We start from the raw sequence: 26,019 nt of genomic DNA, 5'->3' as shown, positions 1-26,019 counted from the left end.
ACCAGCAAGGCCTTCTCTTCTGACCTACATTCATAACCTAAATGCAAATACTTTTGTTCTGAAGTTTTAATATATCGATTGACTCGGAATTATGTCGGCTGCGTTCACCCCCACAATGGCGCAAACATCCCTTTCTCATTAGAACTGTCACATATTGTCGTGCTGTTGAAAGCAAAAATACATTTTCTTCTCAATCCGACACTTAAGAACAAGCCACCAAATGCACGGCCCGTCGCAAAAATGGATGGATTTAGAGACACGAAGAAAAAAAGAGGTCTGCTGCAGGGTGGCGATCAGCATGCATGCGGCGTCTCGGCCCCAAAAGCTTGTCGCCAGGTTTAAGAACATGCCGGGCAGAGTGGTGGACGGGACAAGTAAATCAATAAGACAACAGTCAGCAGATCACTGCAATGACCAATGCTACCACCGTCCTGACCTCCAGGATGAAAACTCTTGTTGGCATTAAGGCCAGGAAATAATGATGCAACTTATATTTGTGATGTCACAGAACCAGCCGGTCCATATCCATCACTTGAAAATGGCTCAGGATTATCATCCGGCCTCGCTGCTTGCATGTTACATATTTATAGTAGATGCGGACAAATACTCTAATGAGTTTATCCGTTGGCTTTATCGGCAGGCTCGTATATGTCATTAGATCACAGAGGGAGGGAATGAATTTAGAGCCCGCCTAATAAATATCAGGTGGCCGGCCAATCGATATCAGCCAGCTACCGGAGCACAAGTACATTCCTCTCTCTCGACTCACTGTCTCTATTACTTTCTCACATTATTTAATTCTCCCACTCGTCTCTGAGTCTCATTAAGACTGCCACTGCGCTGGATCTCTTCCTCTTTTGTGACCCCCCCCCCTCTCCTTTTTTACCACCCCCGGCTTTGCACGGCACCGATTCAGCCCCCTTCAATAGCGTTCATAAACAAAGTGTCAGACCTATGGACGGGCGGAGGTGGTGTAGAAGTGGGTGAGCGGGAGACATCCAATTAAAAGCACAATGCATTATCATTTTTCAGACACCCCCCTCCTCCCCCCCTCCTACCTCACCCCAAACCCTCTCCCATCCCCTTCCCGCCCCTCCTCCGCCGCCTTCTAAAGCTCCGTTCGGATTACATAACATCTCCGTGTCAAAACATCCAGCCCGTGGAGGGCAAGTTAAGGGGGTCTTCACCAACGATGCGGACCGCCGACTGGACTCTCCCCGTCAGTTTTTACGCCGTCCCCCTCCACTCCTACTCCCCCCCACCCGCCAGCCCACCCTCTCCCTGCCTTCCTCCCTCGCACATACACACTTACACTCAATCATGAATGCACAGGGATTGCAGCAGCGGCAGCATCAGCACCACCAGCAGCAGCAGCAGCAGCGGCGGAGCCGCGAGATGGAGATCTCCGCCGTGAGTGCCTGTAACCGGTGAGTGTCGGAGCAAGAGTGTCACTTGCAAAAAAATCTATATATGACGGAGAACGTCAAAGAAATCTTAGAAATCCACGTTAACTGAACATTTGTGCCACAACTATTCCAGCTGTCACTGCACCGGCTGCCTCTCTGGCTGGACACAAGCGCGGCGCCCGATGAACGCACGGATGGACACTTGGTACACGGGGGAGAGGCGCTCGCTTGTCCTTTGCACCTCTGATCTGTGTCTCAAGGTAAGAGTTGGAAATCCCCCCCCCCCCCCCCTCCCACTTGCACATATGTCCGTTAGAGCAGGCGCCTCGGGAGAACTTATGCGGCTGTCATAACTAAGCATGAATTCTCCTGAAATACTGCCTCTTGAGTCTTGCATGTTGCCTGCATGCATAAAATACATTTGGGGGGGGGGGGGGGGGGTAGGATCCGGAATCAGTGTAAACGTCCTTTCCCTTTCACACGCATGCAAACCATTGAATTGATGCACGGACGAGGGTTCATTAGCGGTGTCTAATAACTGACTATTGGAATGTCCGACCTTCATCAGCTTTTTGACAAGCTTCGTGACACGTTTATATAGAATGAGTGATGCCCATCCTCAAGGCGGATATAAATGTGCCGCTTTCAGGAATATTCAGACTGATCAGGCGTAATCATGGGAAGCTCAAGGCTACTGCAAAGCCGCACTTTTTTTTTTTTTACTCCTCGCCCGTCTCTGCTCTCGCGCCACGTCATAGCTTACCTGGAATGATGGGAATCACCGAGGGCAAAGCTTCAAGGTGCCAAACGTTACTTGCCGAGCTCAGCAGTTTCTTTTTCACTTGTTACATAAATCCAGATACGCATCGCACTCCATCATCAGGTTGCGTGCTCGTTGCCCAACCCTTTTCGTAGTCGACGGATTCATCAGGGTGATGCACTGTGTGGGTGTGAAAGACACTTCAAACATTAAAAGACATCCACAAAATTGGGTTTAATCCCCAAATGTTTCTCTCCAATTCACCCCGCCTGACTTTAATCTCAGAAAGGATGTTGTCGGTTCCAAAAACTGTCTGTAGCCCAAAGGCTTTTGATAAATCGTCTGGAACAAACTTTTCACATTCGAACACAATCAGTGCTGTGGCGCCGTTGGACTTTTCAAAGCTACATTTCCTAATCTTATTCGGAATAATTCACGACACACGTCAACATCATAAAACCTCGATTTACTGTCGAAGCAATGTTTGAACATTTTAACGTGATTAAGTGTCATTCAAGCATAAGCATTTTCAAATGTATGCACGGGAAACAATAAAACAGTCTTTAAACACGCACTTAAACGTTAACCACAAATGATGAGGTGTAATAAATCCCGATAAACGTATTTTGAACTCTCAAATATAAATCAGTAACATAAAACTACCTTTTGATCACAAGGCATATGGCAGCTAGCCAGTCAACAACTCGAGCGAGAAGCTAACGTAGGAGTCCACATCTTCACCCATTTCTTCTCCTCAAATAAATATCAAAGTCCTTTGTTCACAAAGAGCTGATCAATACCGCCGATCAATAGGTGAAAGTCCTATCAAGGCCTAGCAAAACAAAAATGGTGATTATCTGTAAGAGGCACTTTCTTTTGCTGCCTCTGGTGTGCACAGATTTTTTTCTGAACCGATTTTTTTTTAAGTGTATGAAACTCCACACGTGACAATAAAAATAAAAATAAAATCGTTACTCGCTTTTTATGCTCTTACACTGCGTGGCGTTGAGCTAGCTAGGTTAGCTGGACACCGGTGATTCTCACCAATTTGTGACATCAATGAGATGACATCATCATTAGTTTATCATCCATATTTTTTATATTTCTGCTCTGTCTCCGTAAAGCTTTAGAAATGCTACTCAAAAAGATTCTATCGACAATCTTATAAATGTTCCTCATGTAAGCCCAAATCTGTATGTGTAGCCACACAAGGCCTTCGCAACCTTCCGGAATGTCGGCGCTTGTCCTTTACGGAGCACTTGTGAAAACGTCGTTGGTGCAATGTCACACTCTGATATGTATGCGAGAAAAGCCTCTGCATGCACAATGCACGAGTTGACTAAATGGCGGTGGGAGGGGCGGAGGGGGTCGTTGTTGAGCGCCACCTGCGAGATAATAAATACAGTCCGGCGCACCTATAGAGCACCCCGTGATGACGCAGTGGTAGGTCCCCAGTCTCGGGTGAGATGTTGTAATAGCATTACTTAAGCTATAATGAGATGAGGCTAGACCAAGTGTGGGGGGGGGGGGGTTATCCTATGTAAATATCCATATCGGCCGACGAAAACGTAAGGCGATATGAGCTAAGCCGCCTGACTGGCTTAAATGGTGACTCAGCAAGTTTTGCAAGTTCCATTGCATAGAAAATAGGAACATACCCCATTGGCATTCCTTTTAGAGAGTTGATACAACATGGCGGTCATAATAAATCAATCACTGCGCCAATAGCCCAAGGTGTTTTTATTTTTAACCCTGCTAACGTTTTAGCACGAAGGAGCGAGGGCCGATCGGAAGCGACAACGCGCTCTGCCAGTGCGCATAAGGAGATTTCAGAGGATTACTTTTGCAATTTTAGAGTCGATGCATTATTCATAATCCCTCGGATAGCCGGGGCCAAATCAGGGAAGGACCTCGGGTCATTAGGAGAGATGGAACTAGCCCGGGGAGAAGGAGGAGCAAGATGTGGAAGAGGAGGAGAAGGGAGATCCTCATCCAAGCGTGCGGGATAGATCCATCACTTAAGCAAGTTAGGATTTTTTTTTTTTTTGTGATTACCACTTGGCTGCTTTACATGATTTTATGGCTACATGAGAGCATTTTCCGCGCTGGCAGCCAACATTGTGCCAACGTGATTACTTCTTAAGTAGTGTGAGATTGGCATTTTTTATTTTTGGGGTAATAAGAGTAGAATCAAGCTCATGCAGTCAGTCAAATCCAAAATGTCCATATTTGCTTCAAACACACAAATACAAATCCAGCAACTCCTATTCTCAAAACGACTTTGTGTAAATTGACGACAGGAGCAAATTTATTGTTAAGTAGCGCTGCGGTATTCTCCTCATCCCGCATGGAATCCATTGCGGTGACTTGCAAGATGAAGCACGCTTGTCTCCAAATATATTCCACGTTCCCCGCCGTTTGAATTCAGGTTAGGTCGCAGCAGACGGTCGGCAAGGTGAAAGACGAGGACTCGCATTTAAGATGAAAATGCTCTTATTTTGACAACGAGGCACAAATACACTCCGGATAACCTCGGACAAACATCAACAGTAGAATTTTTTAGCTGTTCAATCTGCATATGCACAGCAGGGACATAAATGTCTTTGTTCGACATTTTTTTTATTTGAAGCCGTTAGCCTTCTGTTAGTGTGTAAAAGATAATCGGATCTTCTTCTTTACACTGGCTGCCAGTCAGCTGTAGGATAGATTTTGAAATTCTGTTACTGGTCCATAAATCGCCTAATTGTTTTTCACACTGATTATATTTTTAAAAAAACTGCTCATGGATTATAAACTCAGTCGGGCTTTGAGCTCATTTTGTGGCGTTCCAAGCAAACATGGTGACGCAGCAATTAGTTGTTATGCTGCCACCTGAATTGTGTCATCCCTGAATATACATTTTGAAATCCAGATTGTTAGCTTGTTAAACTGATTAGCATGCAAGCTAGCTAACCAGTCATCCCCGAATGTACATGTTGAAATCCAGCTTGTTAAGCCTGTTAGCTTGCAAGCTAGCTAACCAGTCGCGGCATGATTGCCAACATTAAAAAATTAAACCAAAAACGTAAACAGCCATTTGTTGTCGCGACAAAACAACAAAAGCCCCGTTTGTTGTCCGATAAATGTTTTAACGGTCGAGTATAAACGTCGCCACCAAACTCATTAACAAATTTGCTTTGTCGGCCAATGATTCAACTTGATTATTCTCAAAGGAGCTTCTGGCGAATTACTCGCCAATAAAGTCTTCCTACCACTTTATTCGGCTCGTGGTGTCTTTTCAACGAGCTGCTTTTGACCACACGTTCGTTTCATTCATCAATTCATAGTCTGTGCGACGACCGCAAACAAACAACGCAAAAGGTCAATTTGATCAAAACATTTTCAGGTCCATTACACGTAAACACCAAAACACAAGTAGATTATTCTAAAAGGGAAAACAACGACAAAAAACTCCAAACATGTTTGTATAAAGAAAATAAATCGACATACAAACAGATTCCGATTCTATTTGCAGATAGCGCTTTCTCGTTTACTTTCGAGTCATGCGTGAAATTATTTACTCGAACCGCATTAAAAAGGATCAGGATGTGCTCCGTAGCCTTTTCAAGTTTAAGGTCAGACCGGACAGATTTGTGATAGTCGAGTGTGCGCTTTATATTGGCCGCGGCGGTCGATCATTTTTACTCAATACTGCTGAGACTGCATGATTGCGTGATGACAGCAATGTCGCCCTGGGGAAACTCCGCAGCCGACAGGTGGACACTGGTGGAGGACCTGAAATGTTTGCTATAAAAATAATTTGCTAATACACGCATTCCCTGTAGCTATCATCTAATCCCGAGTACACGCCAGGAAAAAAAAAAAACAAACATTGTGTGACCTGCATTAGCAAAAAATGCAGCAATGTATAATAACACAGCTAAAAAAAAAAGCGACCGTAAAATGGTCGATAATACAGAGAACGTATGGCGGAGAGCATCCGCCGATATGAAATAAATAACATTAACTCCAACTGTCACACAAACGCATTAGTCATATCGTTTCCCTAACACACTCGGCGGTCCGATATACCTCGTGGACAAATGTTAATGTGCGTATAAGAAGCCTCCACCCCATACTAACCGACCCCTAAACGCCCACTAAACAGAAATATGAGGGCTTGTGTTTTATCAGTATATGTGGGGAGCAAAAAAAAAATAAATCCCATGCAGGTCTAGTGGAGAGCAATAAAAGTACTTTGCAGCAAAGCACACAGGGACCACGTGAACGTTAACAATCGGAGAGATCGTCAATGGCGGATTTCACGCTCGCTGTTTAGCGGGGATAAGAAAAAACACGGAGTCGGCACAAAACATCTATTCCCTTTGTAAAATTGATTAAAAAAAAAAATGGAATCGTCATAGATTGCGCTGTGTAATATTCACTCGGCCTTGTTGATGGCGGTAATGCAGCGGTGACATGCGCCGAGGTTTATGGCTGCTGAGGTCATGACGGAGTCAGATTTATTAACTATTTGCCATGAAATTAGAAAACTGACATTAGAATCTGGTATTTTATAACCTAATCGCTGGAGTAGATTTGGACTCTCTGGTTTCAGTCTTTGTTTACCAATTAGATCTAAAGATTGATTGTCGAGTGATTGATATTTCTTATAGTTTAACATTTTGATTAGCAAAACTGATACTATTTAGCGGTGCTTGAAAAAAAACGTTTTTTTTTCGTGAAGAGTTGAGGATTAGCTCCACAGAGAAAACTCGTGAATAGCTGGTTTAAGATCTTTAGTGAACCAGAGAGCGAGGTCTCTTTACTCAAGGACACGCAACATACTTTGAACATACTAACGACCTCGGATCTCTCGAGTAATACGTCTGTTTAAGCCATCCATTATGCTATTTCACATTCAGAGAGGTTCTTTTAAAAAAAAAAAAAAAGAGCTCATTCACTCCCATTGACAGCTATAGACGTCAACGATTCATTTGAACTGAGCTGAGCTTTTATTGCAGCATAGCATCCATTTTGTAAACATCTAGCTCATTTTGGTTCTTTTTGACATTTATCACTAATTGCCATAAAATCATTTCGTGTGCATTTACATTCCTTGTGCTTCCACCTGTCCGAATGGTTTTTTTTTTACATTTCTTTCTGGCTGTGTGTTATTGCGCCTTTTCATGCCCGGGCCACTGCTTCGGTGGTACCAAATCAAAATATTTTACCGCGCCATAATCCTGAAATATACTCACATTTGACATCTTCCCTGCTCGTAGGAAATATGGTGAGCAAAGAGGACGGCAAATGCATGCTTGCGTCAGACTCCGATGACTCCGATTCCGACGCGGGCCTCGACGCTCAGCAGGTGAAGAAGAAAAACAAGGCCCTGCAGGTGCGATTTAAGGATATCTGCGAAGCGCAGAATGACTTTCGTGGAAAACACACCAGATCCATTTCCTGTAAAGTGACACACCGACAATACATGACCATGCCGGCCAGACGATCCATCCCCAACGTGACCAGGAGCACCGGCGTGCAGACGTCGCCGGACTTAACCAAACGTTACAAAACCTTTCCCTTCGAGAGGAAAAAGGGACATACGTTTAAACACGCCGCCTTAGTGGAAGATTACCGGGGACAAAACAATGGCTTTCTGAGCGATATAAAAGCCGTGGGAGAGGACGGCCAACCCATCGGGGTGTCTACAAAGTGCCAAGAGAAGATGGTGGGTCAGACCAAAGCTTTGCTCCATCACACCGACGACAGCAGCGAGACGGAGGATTTGATTTGCGACGCCAACTGTGTGGACGGACCCTCGTGTACGGACTCGCATTTCTCGCAAGAATCCCGTCTCGGCAACCCCAAAGGTCAACCGGATCATCAGGATTGCGGGGCGAGGACCAAACACAAAGGATTACCCCGAGAAGAAAGTGACGCCAAGCGTCAGCTGGCTACCTCTGAATTTGTAATGGGTCGGGGTCCGGTAGCTTGGAATTCTTTGACCCAAGTGGAGTCTTTAGGAAGCCCATCCAAGGCTTGTAAAAGAAAGAAGGGGCCGCAGTTAAGCGAGCAGCAGTCGCAGACGCTGCCTCACAGCGGCAAATGTTCGGCGCAGTCGCAAGGACCGTGTCGGGCGAGGCACGCGTCGGCGTCTTCCAAACTGCAACGGACGCCGGGGACGGGCGAGGGCTTCCCGCCGGGAAATACCGGAACTGCGGGCGTGGCCGGCGGCCGGCAGATCATCCCCTTATCTGACGACAAGGATATCAAAGCACAGCTGCAGGCCATGGAGACTCTCATCAACTCCAGCCAGGAGACCATCAAGGTCCTTCTTGGAGTTATTCAAGAGTTGGAGAAAGGTGAAGCACAGCGGGAGGGGTGAGTGGCATCGTCTTTTTCAGACTATCGTGTCACTTTTAGTTCCTTGGCATCCAGCTGTTGCAAAATGGCAGCCAAGCACTACTTTTATATTCCACAGGGCTTCCACCTGAGCAAAAAAAAAAAAAAATCAAATCGACCTGAGGATATTTTTTTTTACCCCCCGATCCAGGAATGTGTGAATTTGCCATTATCAAATAAGAATTGGTCCCGCCACAATACGTTTACTCATCTCAGCTGTGTTCCTACTTTGACTGCCAATCCGGCAAAACAGGCGAAGAAATTGCTCGAGCAGGCACTGCAAAAAACACCTACAGTGTGTTTTGGTTATGATTATGGACCCCCCCCCAAAGTCCTGCCTTGTTCCATTTCCCTTCAGCAACAGGATTGATATTGGCAATTTATGCCAGGCACTGAACAAAAATTCTAGTTTGAAAGGAATAACAAGGACTTTTTCCAACATAACATTAGTGAGGTGTAAAATACTGACTCAACTGACAGGCCAGATAAAAAAAAAGAAATTCTTGGGTAAATACATGTTGCGAGCTAATTGGATGATGTCTCGCATCCATTAGCGGCCATTCATGTCATCAAGTAAAAGCTGACTCAAGTTTGCAATAAGCAGCCTTTAGGGATACTCTTGAGTGTGCATCCCTGTGATTATTTTCTTGGATGTATAAAATGTACATGTTGTGGTTTTTTTTTATAGTGATCACCGGCTTTCGTTCCTTTTTATAAGTCAATATGTATTAACGCCCTCGCGTTATCAGCCAAGGCGTTACCGCAAGAGCAAAGTTGATCAATATTTGATCATATTTGTTGTTCAAGCGGGTTTGTCTTGTTTTGTTTTTAATGGCTCCAATTAGTGCAGCTTCGGACTACCGTGCTGGCATCTCCACACAGCTTGAGCTGTTCCGCTGAAGCTCTCCAACTTTATCTTGAAAACAAAACAAAAAGACGATATTCTTATTCCTTCTATCCTCGAGACGTCGTGAAAGGTTAGATTCAGTCCCCCGGCTAGCATGCAGGTGAAACTAACCTTTAACTCGGCAGTGAATCTAAACATTTTGTTTTTTATCTTATTAGACTGCGCCTGGCTTATTAGAGGCAAGACTTGAAAGTGTTATCTTGCCTGAAGAGAGTAGAACTAATGATTCTCTTTTCCCCAAATGTTATATTATGAAAGCAACTTTGACGAATCTTCAAGCCGTGCAATCTTAGGAATTGGAACAAAAAAGCTTTGCTGCATTAATTACGGCGGCGGGGGAACTAGAAATATATTTTGGCGGGACTTCAAAGCATTTATGGCAGTTGTGTTGGAGAAATGTAGAAAAGGTTTATTTATTTGTTTTCAAAAAGAGCCTTTTTACAAAACGTTTTTTAAAACAAAAGGCCAGATTTCCATCTTATAATTGGAAAATCGTCCAAAAACATCCAAATTAGAGCATTGCTCCTTTCCGACAGCTAAGCACGACTTACATCTTAATGAAACGCCTCAACTTACTTCAACATAGTTCATCGACACCAAAATACCACATGGCAGCAAAGCACTACTTTTATCCAAACAAAAATCCCTAAATCGAATCAATTAGAGCCTAACCTTAACCCAACGTTGTTGCAATTCATATCTGCATGCAACAAAATGAACCTGAAATCTGATTGGACGTCCAAAAAAAACCCAAATAACCCACAAATGACATGTTTGGCCCAGCAGAAAAGGCCAGGAAGGCCCTGACTACACACCACGGCATCATCCTAATCAAATCCAAAATATGCATCGGCGCTTAGCGCCATCCTTTCGGCACATTACCTTCCGCAGGTTAGCCGCGGAATGCTCATTGTAGTGCGGACAGTGAAGCGGACGAGAGGGCAGGACAGCTGACGTGAGCAAACAACACAACGTTGGAAATGCGCCAGCAGTCAGTTTACAGAATGACTTTCAGAGGCAAAGCTTCTCTCCCTCTCTCCTTTTTCCTCTCGCTCTGTGTCACAAGTCAGATTTAATAGCAGCCTCGCGCCACGCCGCCGTGTGTATTCTCACCCCCCCACCCCGGAGTAGAAATGTGATATTTGCATGCGGTAATTATAAAGTTAGGTTCACGAGCTTTGATCATCTGAGCAAATCTTCAATTACCACACAGTAGATAACGAAGTAAGCTTGTGTGCGTACTTCAAGTGTTGTTCTCCCTGGGTGAGTTACCGTCACCTTTTTCGCTGAACCCCGTGACCTTGAGCGACAGCTGCACTCGCCCCCTCCCCCCCCTTCTCCCGTCGAGGTCACCTCTCGTCGAGGTTCATCTGTCAGGGCCGAGGGAGTACCGCGACAGCGGGCAATTACACCGTACGCGTGAGACACGACCCCCCCTCCCCTGTGGCTTTTGGGTGAGGGAGGGGGCGAGGGGACGAAACATCCCCCTGATGTTTTAGGTGGCTTAATGCAGCCCAATACAACTGCCAAGAGAATTGTAACGTTGGCTGTTCTTGCGGCACTCACACGCGACTCTAAGTGGACCCTGGGGTGATCTTGGCCTACGGAGGAGCCGGAATTTATCACGCTGATTGTCTCGCATCTGCGGCAAATTGCGTTGAATAACGGCGAACTACAAAAAAAAAAAAAAAGTGGTGCACAAGCAATGTGCCGAATGGAAAAGTCTACCAGGGGAACGGAAAGGCCAAACATTATCAAACAATGTCAACGAGTACGACGAGTTAATTTGATTATGTCAAATCTGCAAGTTGATTAAGGAAATCTGAGCAGACTGTGGGCTCAACAATACCCCCCCCCCCCCTTCCCCTCGGGGAATAAACAACTCGGATTATGTGAACAAATTTGGCCGGCGGCCGATAGCCTTCAGCTATTAACGTTGGTTTATTTTGGTTATTTTTTTTCTAGGCTCACCTACCGAACAGGACAAGACACGGCGAACTGTGACACTTGTCGAAACAGCGCATGCATCATTTACAGGTGGGTAGCGACACTGCAGATGCGCGTCATTAATTCTGCATTTAGTTCTGTTTTCGCACGCTGACAATTCCGTTCAGTATGCCAGCCTTGCTCGCAGCAAATGTTACTGCAGAGATGCAAAAAGGGTTTAGAGGACAATCAATATTTAACTGGAAGAGAAACAAGAGACTGGGGATTGTAACGCCAATGTTCGGGTATCGACAGTAATGTCATTGTGCCGTGATGTCAGAATTAGAAGGAAAATGACTTTGGATCGTTTCCCAACCTTTACCGAGCCCGCAAAATCTCACGCTGCGCATCCAAACAAAGATATTTGCATAGCCCTGATAACCGACACTTTGAAAGATCTGACCCGAGCTTAGCAGGCTAAACAAATGGGGGCTGAGGATTGACCCTTGAGGGACCCCACATGTCATGGTCAACCGATGGTAGATAAATAATCATTTTCTCATTCTCCACCAGACTCTTTTCATTTACAATCTGATTCAAAAGTGTTTTTTTATCAACTATACAAATCATGTTTTGATGGCAAATTTTCCTCACTGAACCTGCACACAAAATCAATTGCATTTCTTTTCTGCTGGTATGTTGTGTGTGTACATCTGAGTTGTTGGTTTTTAGCAAACTGCTTTCAAGAAAAATCAGCAAAATGTGTGGGAAGGGAGGTCCCGAGTCAAGGCGTTTGATAAAAAAAAGCATGTTTTTGTTTGTTGTTTTCATGTAAAATGCAAACATTACTCGCTATTACCGTACATTCGAAAATATAATTGAATGGAGAACAAGGATACAGGAATTAAGATCGATTTTTTTTTTGTTTCCTGCTTTCTCTCTCCTCGTCCAAAAATGCAGCATTTCTCACTGACCTAGATTGGGGTTTATTTGGAACACAAAAGAGAAAAAAAGATCACAGCTCAAATACAGAGATGAATATTTAGTATTTCACATCACATTCGGGAGGATGACAAAATTATCGGCTTCATAATGCGGGAAAGCCTCTGACATACTGTCGACTCGTGGATTTAATTAACACGGACAGCGAGGCATGAATGCATTTATTGTTGGGGTTATACTTTGACATTTTCCAAATGTAATGAGAGGTGCCCTGATCATTTGCAAAGGTTATCAAAATATTCAAAGCCACCGTCAGTATGACTGATTCAGATCAGGAAAAAAAACGGCTCTTTTAACTGTACTGGAAAGTACCGCTAGACTTTACCGACAATGCCGAGCAAAAATAAACTAGGGCAGCGATTCTAAAAAGTGATACCCATAATTTCATGCAGTCATTTTATGATCATTTATGATATTACATTTATATTATAAATTAAATTTTGTAAACATAATAAATATCTAATAATAACAACAAATAATAAGAAATAAAATATATTGAAAAATAAAATAATATGAATCATTATTTATTGTAATTTCATGAGTCGTTGAATATAAAGCTGTGCATGCAACTTTGTCATCTGCATTTGAGTTTATTTCTATTTCACTTTTAACCGTAAGTGCGACGGTGGCTTGTGTGAATCCATTTGACTCAGCGATACTCTTCCACAAAAGTACATATGAGCCTTTTGGGTGTTGGACTCCACCGCTGTCACATGCTTTTACTGTGAGATTTCTAATGAGGAGATTCCAAGAGTGCAAACTCCGAAGCGACTTAATTGACCAAGCGGACAAATGGCGCCGATTGCCACTAAACCGCAAGATGCCTGGCGGTGATAAAAGCACAATGAAGATGCGCTGAATTAGCCAAATGTTAATCAAGTGGGAGATCATCTTTTCATATGCGGCTTGGTTTATCATTAAAAGTTGTCGATTTCAGCTGCTCCGACCGTGTTTTTTTTTTTTTTCTTTTTTAAGACTCATTGAACAGAGCTAGCAAGTGGGGCCATCTGCCCGCCACACTCTCCATCCTTGCCAAAACATGATGAGACACTTTACAACCTTCCAAACACTTTTAACGCTCTTCAGCACAAACCTTTCAAGGCCGACCGAGCCCGTTTGAAGCAAAGGCTCGCTCTTTTAATCTCTTCCCTTGATTCAACAAATATCCCGGATGATTCTAAAAGCGCAGTCCAAGTCGTTCTGACTTTGACCAGGAATACGGTGTGAAGGCAGAAGTGAGGTGTGAAGTTTGACAACCCTGCACTTACGTCTCCTACCTTGTTATGTTGAAAGCAAGATGCCACGTATGAAATTGTCAGATGACACCGATAGTGTTGTGCTTGCTGATCGACTCCTGTTCCTAAAGCGTGAAGGTGAATTGTCGTCTCTCCATTTTCTCCGTCTGGCGCCCGGGCCAAAGTACAAGAAGCTCTTGTTAGACCATAAAGTGAAAGTCTTATGCAAGTTTTAAAGGTTTACTGGAGCCACGGTGGTAATCTCGTCTGTTTTACATCAGTCTTTTTCTACTCTCGGCCCTTACGACTATATAAAAAGTGTTTATTTCTATTACGGGTCTTTAGCGTGACGTGACACGAGCGATAGATTAGCTCTAAAGAGCACAAACATGGACTGAAAGCAGAAAGTTCAGTCCGTTCATTCTTTTGGTTTTCTCCATTTTGAAGTCTGTGGAAAATCACTACATTGGTTCAATTTTAAAGGCAACCTAGCATAAATAAATGTCTTGCTATTTCACTTGTAGAACAAGCTAGCAAGTTAATCCGCTGACCGGGCGCCGGCCGGTGAAGAGAACACGGCGTGACTGACGAACATTTAAAATAGCAAACAGCGGCCAGCGGGGGGGAAAAAAAAAAATCAATTATTACTCAAAGCCGGACAAGCAAGAACGACATGTTGCAGCCATAGCGCAGATTGGAATCCCCGGGAGATGTATCCCTTTAATTTCAGAGCACTACAACTCCTCGAGTGTATGTCCGATAAAATCGGGAATGCGGCAGCTGCCGAGCTAAGGTGCTCAATCAGAGTCACTGGGTCTTATCCAGACCTCAGCTCTCGCCTGGCTGACAGCCGCCCCCGCGCCCCATCACCTCCACCACCCCAACCTCCCCTATGTCGCCGACGATCATAAATCACCGCAACAAATGGGGGTGCGTATTTGGAAAAACAAAAAGCAAGGGAGAAAGGCTCAACATGTGGATGATGAATAAGGGAAATAAGCCCCGTGCTGTAATTTTGACATGGGAGCGAGAGAGAAATGAAAGAAAAGGTCATTGCGGACACATTTTTCACTTTCCTTGCCTGATATTGAGACACTTTGGTTATTTGCTCGCTGCCTCTATTAATACAACCAAGGAGAGGAGAATTGAATTTCTGCTGCTTGGCAGTTTCCTTGAAAATTTGTGTTGCTGACATTTTGAACACCCAATTTTCTTAGTATTGACTATGCTCGATGGATATTAGAATGCCGATTAACGTCTGATTGAGTTTGATTGGACAAGAATAATTCCAGAGTACATTATTTTTCGGACTGTAAGGTGCCCGTCCTGATGAAACTTTCATTTGACTTGACTTATTTAACCAATTTGTTGTATAAAAGTGACACAGTAAAACTCTTTGGCTTTGGCTAATTAGCTTGTTGCGCTAATGGCTATAAATCAAGGGACTAAACACACACTCATCATTTTTCTTTTCTTTCCGGCAGTATTCGGAATTTGGTAAATTATGTTGTCAGTAGTTTATATCATAAAACAGAGACAAGGTTTTTTTTCCATCTTAAACTTATAAATACTGAAAAAAATGTGAGAACACTTGACGAGTGAGCGACCACAACATGCTCGATGACATCATCACAGGCATTTTCTGCAAAAACAAGCGTACACTGTGTCAGCTTTTCAATTGGGGAACAGACAATAAGTTTGAAAAACAGTCAAATGAAATGAAATGCAGTGGCGGCGGCACGTATTGAGGGTGAGGCGCTCATTAGCTGCGGTGTCCCGCGCCGAGAGCCTGTTCTGGTGAACAATTGTTAAGATTTGTGCATCCTGTTTTGTCCTCATTAATGAGATTGGCTTTTTCCCGTGTGTTTGTGAAGCACAGAGCATGTAATAGACGCCGTCGGCTCACCATTTACATGACAAAGGCAGCTTTTCTCCACAGCATTTACATAACCTGTGGGGAATTTTTCCTCTCCATTTTTATTTTTTTAAATTCACTTTCAACTTCTCCTGAGAGGAAATAGCGGTCCAGTCTGGTGATTTTATCCACCGCATCCTACGACACTCTTGAACCTAAACCACTCATGTTGTCAAGTGAAGGACTTTCAAGTGACCAAAGGGGAAATCAGCAGTGGAGAGATGACTTTACGATGAATGTCACTGAAGGAGGAAAAAAAGACATCTTTTGATTAAAAAAACAAAACAGCGTTTAACGCAATACAGACAATACGTCGCCTAGCTAAACAAATGATTAATTTCCCTTTTGGAATGTCCTAGAAAAGTCATATGTGTGTGTGTGTGAAGTGGCTCTTACTGTATTTAACTTTATACCGATGTTTGCTCAACCACCTGCGTTCCCAAACCAGCAGCAGTAAACGATGTTCTCTACCCGGGCATTTGTCCACGGTATCCTCTAACTGCCGTGATCAGCCAAGTAATTAATTGCTTAATAATTACCGGGGCTATTTGGTGGTACTCCATACTGATGTAGCGCCTCGTCACACCGTGATAGTAAAAAAGACGTTGGATATAAAGAGAGTGATGCCTCAGCTGTTGTTTCGGAACCTCTGCCGTTAATTAGGGAGGAACGATATTGTCAGTTAAATGATCAAAATCAATCGGATTGTCCTGGTCGGGGTCAATTAAAACACTCTGTGCCCAATATCAAATGATAGCTATGTTGGTGTGAGTTGAGGTGCTTCATGTAGTGCTTTGGCGCCATATTGTGGTATCATTTTTGTTGTTAATGTATTCAAAGCCCAGTTTTAGCAGTTGTAGCTAGCTAACACGCTAAGCGGTAAATAGAACAACCTCCTTTGACGATCGTGGGGTTTATCGTAAACTCGAGCCGTAAGAAGTTTCGAAGCACTACCGAGCGATCCATAATGATTCTATTAGCCTCGCGTTCTTAACTGACACTTATCTCCGAGCCGTGATTGTTGCGTATCTGTCAGCAGGCTAATTGTGCTGCCCATCAAGCCCCAATGTGCATGTGCCTGCCTGCCAACAAGGTCGACCTTGATGCATCCAGATGTCGTCTCTTTTGGCCGCGTCTCCTTTAATCCAGTTAGCCTTTTTAATATGGTGCTAAGCGTTGTAAACAAACGGCGGCTAAAACAGCGACGTCTTCTTTTTTTTTTTTTCTTGCCAGGTAAGGCTGTCATGTTGGCGGGCAAATTGCCCAGGATTCCTATTTATTTATTTTGCCATTCCTGCTATGACAGTCTGGGAATATAGTGCAAAAACCCTGGAATGAATACATTAACACACCCCAGCAAATCAATAGCAATACGGAAAACGTGGGCTAATGATGGATTTATTCCGTGCTGGAAAAAAGGGGCAGTTAATCACGGCCTGCTTGGCCTCCGCCTGCTTGCCTTTGCTTGGAATTAAGATGCACACTTCTTCCAGGGCCAAGCGCATTTAATCGCCCAGAGAGTTCACAAAAGGACACGTGCGGACCAAACTGAATCACATGAGGATACTTTTGAATTCTGCCTAGCAACCACTGAGTACCTTAAAATAAAGTTAACATTTCCTTCACACTTTTGTTGCAGTGTGGAATTGGACTTCAAGCTGCAGGAGGACAAGCTGCAGCCGCTGATGAAGAGACTTTGCCCCCAGGGCAGCCAACAATGTCCCGCCCTGCCTTATTCCAACGAAGTCTTCACATCCACTCCCAAACGCAAATCCAAGTCGGACTCTAAGAAGCACGCCCGCTGGAAACTGTGGTTCCTTTGAGCGGAACATGAATGCTTTGGGAAGGGCCTTTTATTGGGCGCACTAATACCCCGTGCTCGTCTCAAAAAATGGATGAAAGAATATTCCGGAGGAGGAATCAAGCCAAGAAGATGGATAACAGGACGTTAGAGAGCCGTTGTTGTTTTTTTTGGGTGGGGGTTCTGAGCTGAGACTGCACGTCAAGTCAGCGGGGGGGAAAACAAAACAAATAACAAAACAAATAAATATATATTTCAAACTCTGCCAAACCTTTTTCTGGCATGTTAGCTGGAGAGGACGGATGAACACCTGCAAATCTAGGTGAGACTTAGAAGATGTTTTTGCACAAAATTATAGCTAGAAATTAGATATTGTTTCAATTTATGAGTTTGTATCAATTGGGTTTTTTTTATATTACGTTTTGGGGAATATGGATTACACAGCGATTTCCAACAATTTTTATTCATCTCAGAGGGCGGCCATTTTGTCACTTGCTGTCGACCGAAAATGACATCATAGATGCTCAGGTTCGAATCACGATCTTTAAAAAAAAAAAAATGTAGACGACACGAATGAATTAAGACAGACTATCAAGGGATCTGAAGTTCTGTATCCTTGGACAACGTTCCAGATGGGCCACTCTAGGTCTGGTCGAGATTCAAAAAAAGAAAATTGCGATCGAATTCATTAACTTGTACGACACAGAAAGGTTCATTTATTTCAGATTTTCAATTCAAAAACCCAAAACAGTTTTACAGATAGATCAAATCAAACAGGAAGGCTAATTTCTATTTTGAAAATCATTTTTATTTCTCATGTATTCTTTTTCAGCATACTGCTTGGCAACAAGAGGCTCCGCCACGTGAAGGGCCTTTTATCGGCGAAGGTGTCATCGTCAAATGGACAAAGCACAACAATTGACTATTTACGCAAAATACGTGACAAAGACTTGAAGTCCGCCTCTTTTTCCCATCCTCTGTAATTTGTTTTAATTCAACGCTGTGTGCAAACAAACAAGCGAGCGGCGTCGCCTTAGCCATCATGTTTATTTGTCCTCCCTTAATGGATGTTAGGCAGAGTTCAGAATGTATGAATATTTTTTGCCCACTGGCTGTGTTTACTGCACCGTAAAGTATCTTCTGCCGGCTAGACTGTGCGGCGACATGATGCAGAAAGGTGCTTGAATTTTCTTCCTTTTATGGCTCAGATGAAGTCAGGTAGAGTTGAGGTTATTAAGTTATAAAAAAAAAAATAAAAAAGTCACACACGTACGACTGAATCGGCCGTAAAAAAAAAAAAAAGCAGAAAATACAGCCGCAGCCTATACTTTGGATTATAATCTCCATATTTATAGTAAAATTAATGACATTTTGGCAGAAAAAAAAAAAAGGCAAATCTCTCCTTCATTTTTTTAAAATGGTATTTTCTGGATGAGCTCACATTTTTAGCAACACATATATACATATTTGTATTTTTCGGATGATGTGATGCTTCGGAAGTCCCACTGGAAAGTAAAGGCTTCTTTTTGAAAGGTCTTCTTGTTGTGAAGATTGTTCCTTGTTACCACGAAGCTGATCGGATGTCAGTGTCGGGCTGGATTGTATTGTAATGCCACTTTGTTCCTCCAGGGGCAGCAGCCAGAAAGGTTTGTCTCAATGAAGCTCCTCAACTCACATCAACAAATACTACAAGTTGGTGGCAAAGCTCTACTTTTGTCTGAATGAAGTCACTTCGATATAATATGGTAAAAGATGGCATCCATGTTCTACTTTTGTCTAAATGAAGCACCAAAGAAATAAGCCCCGCCTTGAAAAAAAAAATCTATTCATCGTATTTGCTTTGAATTAAGTCGTGATTTTTTTGCAGTTGGAGAAGCAATCTATATTTCTGCTGAATGAAATCTCTTTCAACGGTATTACCTCAGCTGTCAACCTTTCTCGTGGCTTCTTTAGTGCTGCAGACCTGCGGAGCATGACCGGGGCTCGGAAGCACAACTCTCAAGTCCTCTTCTATCCGTCTTTTCATGTGATTATCAGTCGGCGGGAAAAAAAAAAAAAAAAAAACGCCTCCATCGAGCGAGGAACGTGGAGGTTGGGGGGTCCCACCTCATCAAACTGAGTGACCGCATCGTGTGCATCTCTTCTCTCCTCTCTTCTCCTCTCCTCCCCCCCGCCCCCACCCACGCGGCGTTCCCATCTCGGTCATTATTCTTGAGGCTCAGCAGATTTTCTCCTCTCTTATTTTAGTAGCGCTTGTGTTCACTCTGACTTTCTTTTTTTTTTCTCATGTCATTTGATTCCTGCGGCGCTCTCTTAATCTATTTATTCCACAGTTCATCATTCACCATGTTTAGCTCCTCACGCTTGCTGTCTCTTCCTCGCTTGTAAACAAATAGAAAATCTCATTTTCTGTCCAGCCAAATTGAGCTGTCGCAGTTGGAAAATTTTCTCATTTGAGACAATTATTGCTAATTTTATAAACGGGCACTTTTTTGCTGTTTGTATTTTCTTCCCACATTATTAGTCTTTCTGTGGTTAGATTAGATTTTTTTTTTTCCAACGAACCGAGAGATTTTTTAGGGGTATTGGGGGATTTTTTCCTCAAACCAGTATGATTTCCAATTTCGCAAATCTGCTTCAAATTAAATCCTAAATCTGTCCAGACCAAGACCTTCTAAATGTGTTTCGAGACCAGGACCAGTTTCCACTCGACAGGTAAATTCATCACCTCCTTTTGATTTTTAATTGATTGTGTAGATTCCCCCCCCAAAAAAATCCTTTGATAGCGACACTCTATTACGAATAAGTCATGAATGAAATCAGTACTCATATCTTGCTAGTAGCGGATTTTAAAACTACAAGCCTTCTTTCACTGAGGTCTCGTGTAACTTCATCCATCACATTGTGATCAAATTCCAATTCCAAGATGTTCCACTCCAGTTAAGCGTCACCGTCTCTGCGAGAATGTGACAAATTGAGTAGCCGGATGTGGATTTCAAAGATTAAAACACGGGAGACACAAAGTCAGCCATTTGCATGCACGAGGACATCTCTGCTCATTATCACCTCATGAAGAGGCTTGCCTACTTTGCAGGACTCCATCAAATATAGCAGATTACTCACCGCGCACACACGGGCTAGATCATGTTGGAGAAGGCTCATCTGGAGGATAATAAGAACAAAATGACCTGCTGCTGGATTTCAGCGCTTTTTTATGTAGGGCGCAATCAGTAACTTCATCAGCCATACTGCATGACCTGCATGTCGTGGGGCGAATGTTTAATCAATCAGCGATGAAAAAATAGAAAAGCTAATTTGAAAGAAACGCTGGTGGCAAAGTAAGAATTAACAAAGCAGAGAGCAAGAGTTGTCTTATTCTTAAGCCTGATGTGTTGTTGTGTTTAGCATTGAAAAGGTTATAAATGTCAGTGCAAACAGTGGCGGATAAAACAACACTCATGTATATATATATTCTTTATCCTCTGCGAAGAATAATTATTACTAAGGCTTACTGATGGAATTTTGACCAGCCATTACTTCTGTTTTGGTTAGCAAATGTGTCCAAATGGGCTTAGCATCGGTTGCCTAATAGATGTACGGTGTCAAATCATGCCGAGGTAATGATTCCGATAAAAAAAAAGATAAATATTTTATTAGGTAACCTCAAGAGGCTTTTAAGCACAATTTGTTTTGGTTTGGAAATAAAAGCCCAAATGTAATGAATGATGAAATAACAACAAAAACACTTTCGATCACGTCTTCCAGATTAGCCGCCTTCTTGTTTTTAATTGATCAAAACAGTGCCACATCCATGTTTTCCGCTTGTGTTCTCAATCAATAATGTAAAGCTTTTAAACCGAAACTCCTGAAACTCATTTAACGCTCGCGGGCAAGCAAACATTCATCGAACACTAATAATCCTGTTGAATTATTCAGCGTGTATTTTATCAAGCCCGAACACGAGAGCTGGGAAGGGACTCTTGTAGCGCTTCACGGCATCTTCCCGTGTGAGCCTCGATGAACGACGAGCGGCGTAACAAAACGTGACAGCGGAGCCGTCGACGGGATGGACGCGAGGCCCTGACAGCAAATACGACGAATACGCCATCTTTTCCGTGCCAGGTCACGTGACAGACATATGGCGCGTGTCAACCCAGGGACAAAAACAAAGACTAAATGCTTTGGATGACGAACGGCGCCGATCACGCTTGTCGCCGTCTGTCTCTGTCAGCTTGACTTTGCACACACACACAAACAAATACATCTATTCACACACACACACACATTGGCTGCAGGCCTCAGAGCCAGAAGTACCCAATGATGAGTAGCTGAGTAGGAATTTGTATTTGCATTTTAAATAACTTCACTCAATATCAAATCCCTAGATCACAACCTGCCAACTACCCAAAAAGTTGTTTTTATTGTCTACAGAAACCTCAAGATGAGTCCTCATTGAACACCAGAGCTTCATTTAGACAAAAGTAGTGTTTTGCCACCGTTTTGTGCCATCCTGGTGCCAAGGAACAATGTTGTAGTGAGTTGAGGAGCTTCATTTAGACCAGAAATGTGTCATCCGCTGGTCTGTGGCGGTATTGCAAGTGGCCCACGAAATAGGTCATGGAAAACAATTGTAACATTGTTAAAAATAAAATTCATTTATTATTTACCTTTAGACTAAACCAGTTGAAAATCCCACATTTAGACAGAACTAGTGATTTGCTTCTCATTCATTTCTCTATACTACAATAATTCCTGAATATGTCAACAAGAAGAATTTAGACCATTCCAAGATGTCAAACTCTCCAACATCTGCTCCGACTTGTAATCTCACCCATTTCGGAGATGACTGTCATGTCACACACACGCGCTTGCATAAACGTCTTTCGAAAAGACGTCGGCTTTGCCTGGCCGGGTCCAACGAAAGGATGAATTCAATAGAGTGCCATCGAGTGTGACGCCAGCCAGTAAATTATCATTTGGAGGCACATTGTCTGTACCACCACAAATGAGACGTTGGCCAGATCTGACACGGGGCGGCCGTCATTCGGGATGCACGCTCATTTCTTCCCAAAGTAACCTTGAGATGAAATGAGAGCGTCCGTTTTGATGTGAGCACTTTTAGGGACATTGTGCAAAACAATGCGGACACCTGCTTCATGTAATGAGACTCGCCATTTAACAAAAAATTGAAATGCTTGCTACAGAGCAGCGAATTCTCCTCTGAGTACTTCACTAGAGCAGGTAATGAGCTTATTGACGACACTACACTACTTTTATGATATTTTTGTTTGAGCATTTGCTTAATCGGCCTGTCTCACATTGATTTCAGGTAGCTGGCCAGAACCCGTCATTGGCTAACGTTGGCCGCCGCTCTCTTCTGACATCTGGCCGTCACATTGAACTCGCTGCCAGGAGCGCCGCCGTTCTCGCCCGTCTCATCCGCCGAGCCAGGGAAGTGTCACGGTTGGCCGCGCTTTTAGATAAGCGCGAGCGACCCTGCGGATTTTGCATCGCTCGTTAGCATGCATTTTATATTGTGAAAGCATCTGAAACAGTGGCGAAAGACTGGTAGTCCTTCTCACTCTGCCCCGTTGTTGTATGGTGTTCCACAGGGTTCAATCTCGGGGCCCCTGCTATTTTCAATGTATTTGGTTCCATCTTCAGAAAGCACGTTATTATTATGATCACTCAGGAAAATGTACTTTTGTGCTGTCTTCGTACTACTTATCAATTCATTTTTATTTCTGTGTTCAAATTTGTTTTGTGTTTTCAAAGTTTTGATAAATCCACTGTAGACGTGTTTAAGAGAAATTTTCAAACATCCTATATGATCTGTGTAGATTGTGGCTTTTTTTTTTTTTGCCTATTGCACATTTCCCCCCCCTGTGATAAATGGCAGTTCACTGTGCCTATCATGTATCCTATTTAAGTGGTTGGCGCCTCACTAATTGGTTTCATATGAAAATGTCATCGAGCAGGAATAAATAGGAGGGGTCAGCAAATGCATAACAAACAGGTGCTCAATCAAAGATGCGTATACAGTAAAGACAGAGCTGCCACCAAGAAGCCATCGATCACACTGGGGGCATTCGGGTGTCAGACTCCGACTCTCTCTCCATCAACATTGCGCGTCGGCCGCTCTGCCGTGTCATCGTTTATTGCGCGCACAGGGCCACGGTGGTCCTCAAGGCGTGTTCGTCACGTCACGCTTATTTTTATTTGGCCGGCCCCTCCTGTCCCACGAGCTCATCCACAACTATTTTGATTAACTCTGTACCATCATGGCTTCTGTCTGTCTGTCTTGTAGTTTCAGGCACTTTCTGGAACTGAGTACACGAGCACCATGGCATCAATAACCAACACTTATTTTATATTTGGCCGAGAGTGTCTGCAGTTGTTGCAACATTCCTGACATATTTTTTGGCAGAGTTCCATAGCAGCACAACGCAGTGAAGCTTGACACCAACGCTATCTCTTGCGCTAATGATCGTTCCAGTGGCGACTTGACACTATGGCCCCAATCAATATTTTGCCAGAAGGAAAGCCAGCCGCAACATTGTGTCCATTCCCTTTTGCTTTCCCCCCCCCCCGCTGACGCTCATTATTTGTTGGCCGGGATCATCAGTCCATCCAAGTTGTATGTCATCCTGCTATGGACAGGCTACAAAGTTGCTTTCAAACAAAAAAGCTAATTGATACAGTTGATTTCCATTGTGGGAGATAAAAATAAGAACGAGGATCATTTTTTGGACATTTGGCAAATCCTCAGATGGCAGAAAATGATGACAATTATTTGTGAAACTCTTCTTTGTGTGGCTTTCCATTATAGCACCCCCTGGTGGCTAAGGTGTTCACACCAAGAGGAGCAGAACAGTCGGCTGAAATGAAGCAAGAAAAAGTGTTAAACGCACTTTTCTTCTTTTCATTCAGTTTCAATATGTCAATACTGTTTGTAACTTGGAGTCAAGGCAATTCATGAATATTCAATCGTGCAACACGAAGCTCTTTTGCCAGCCCGGCAACCTGAGAGTCACTCACTTGCTGTGTGCTACGTGAGCCTCATATCCTGCTGCTGCTCTTAACTCTCCAAGTATCGATAGAAAAATTCTAACTAGCTTGACCTCAAGGTTTTTTTTAAGATTCTCTGTGGCGTGTCCATTAGGGCATGTCTCGGCGGTTCGCATTTCACTATACGTGCTTCACATCTCTAAAAAAAAAAAAGAGCTTATTTCTTTTTTTTTAAAAGAGCTAGATGCCTGCCTACACTCGGCCTTAAGTTTCCGTAGGCCATTGTTCAGTGTTTGGGAATAATCAGGAATATGCAGGGCAAGGAAACACATGATCTCGCCTCGAGTCTGCTTGCCAGAAGGAAGGATGGAAGGATCATAGCTGCCGGATGGGATAAAAGCATGAAGTGGAGAATGTGATAATGAAGTGCTATTTTCACATGCGATGAACTGGTGAGTGTGATTGTTTTTTGTTGTTGTTTTTTTTACTCTGGAGGCCCGCCGCGTTCTCTCGTGTTGTTTACTCCCAGCAGGAATCGAAGATGCGAGTCGGCTTTCTACGTCTGGGAGACTATCGACAGCTCACATCAGTGAAGTAAACATCTCCCTGCATCATTACCTGCTAGGTCACATGACCTGGAAAGTTATTGAAGGCTGTTTTCTCGACAATACGAACCCCCTGGAGGTACTGTACCGTAAGACACGCCGCTTGTACAGTATTTCAGAGCATTGGGATTTCAAGTTTCAAGGCTGCAATTCAAGTAGAAGTTTAGAAAATATTTTTTGTCATGATTGTTGAAACTGTCAGTAGAAACCTGACAGCGGTCAAATCGGTCTGGCTGGCTGAAACTTATACCTTGAATTTGATTTTTAAGAAACCACCGTGTCTGAGAAAAGACAACCAATCAGGGACGGAGATCATGATAGGATAACCACCTCCGGAAAATATAAAAATGCCTTTTTTCATGAAGAATTGCGCATAAAACTACCAAACAGAGAGCAAAGTGAAAAAGGGACAAAAGCTAATATTCTTTTAATTGACAAATATATCATTTGTTTTGTTTTTTATGTGAATATACATTCCAAAAAATTGGAGAGCCAGCAGATATCAAAACAACATAACGAAAATAAACACGTGTTTTACGTTCAAAAGAGGAAGAATATGCGACAGCTTCAAGCACAGAAAGAAAAGTGACGCATCCGCGTGTTGACAAAAAAGCAGCTCACGCAGAAATAAATCAAATGCGGAGTCTGAGGCTCGACTTCTCACAGCTGGAGGAAGAGTCGAGCGTGCTCTTTTTTTCTCCCAGCTGTCATATTAGTACTTATGTTTATTTCAAACCATGTTGTCAAGGCAACGGGCAGAGGATCAACAAGCAAGTGGAAAGATGTGTGTATCAATCAAGTTACTGGTTTTCCCCTTCTGTTTTTGTTGTTGTCATTTTGATGTGACACGACAACCGATGATTTCAAAGAGGGGGGAAAAAAAACCTTCAAAGAGGAAAAGAATCGGAAATGATCTCCGTCCTGTCTTCCAAGACGAATACGGCTACAGCTACGGTGAGTGATGACTCGAAGATAATTGTGATAAGTTTACTTCATAGGGATTTCTAGAATATCTTTACGAATATTAACTTTTGTTGAATAGCATAATTCCATTTAAAATAATGAAA

General features: G+C 43.2%; 1 protein-coding gene across 1 annotated transcript; it reads left to right on the top strand.

The window, feature by feature from the left end:
• Positions 1-1,619: 1,619 nt before the first annotated feature.
• Positions 1,620-17,361, top strand: insyn2ab (inhibitory synaptic factor 2Ab). The gene is made up of 4 exons (XM_085922504.1): positions 1,620-1,666; positions 7,431-8,532; positions 11,426-11,497; positions 17,178-17,361. The coding sequence occupies exons 2-4, from the start codon at positions 7,436-7,438 to the stop codon at positions 17,359-17,361; spliced, it is 1,353 nt and encodes a 450-aa protein (XP_085778630.1). The 5' UTR covers positions 1,620-1,666; positions 7,431-7,435.
• The last annotated feature ends 8,658 nt before the right edge of the window (positions 17,362-26,019 follow it).

This window comes from Syngnathus leptorhynchus, chromosome 10 (genome assembly GCF_054491065.1).
Source record: "Syngnathus leptorhynchus isolate UIUO chromosome 10, UIUO_Slep, whole genome shotgun sequence".
Taxonomy (NCBI): Eukaryota; Metazoa; Chordata; class Actinopteri; order Syngnathiformes; family Syngnathidae; genus Syngnathus; species Syngnathus leptorhynchus.
Note: the sequence above shows the minus strand (reverse complement) of the source record. Positions and strands in the feature narration are given on the sequence as shown.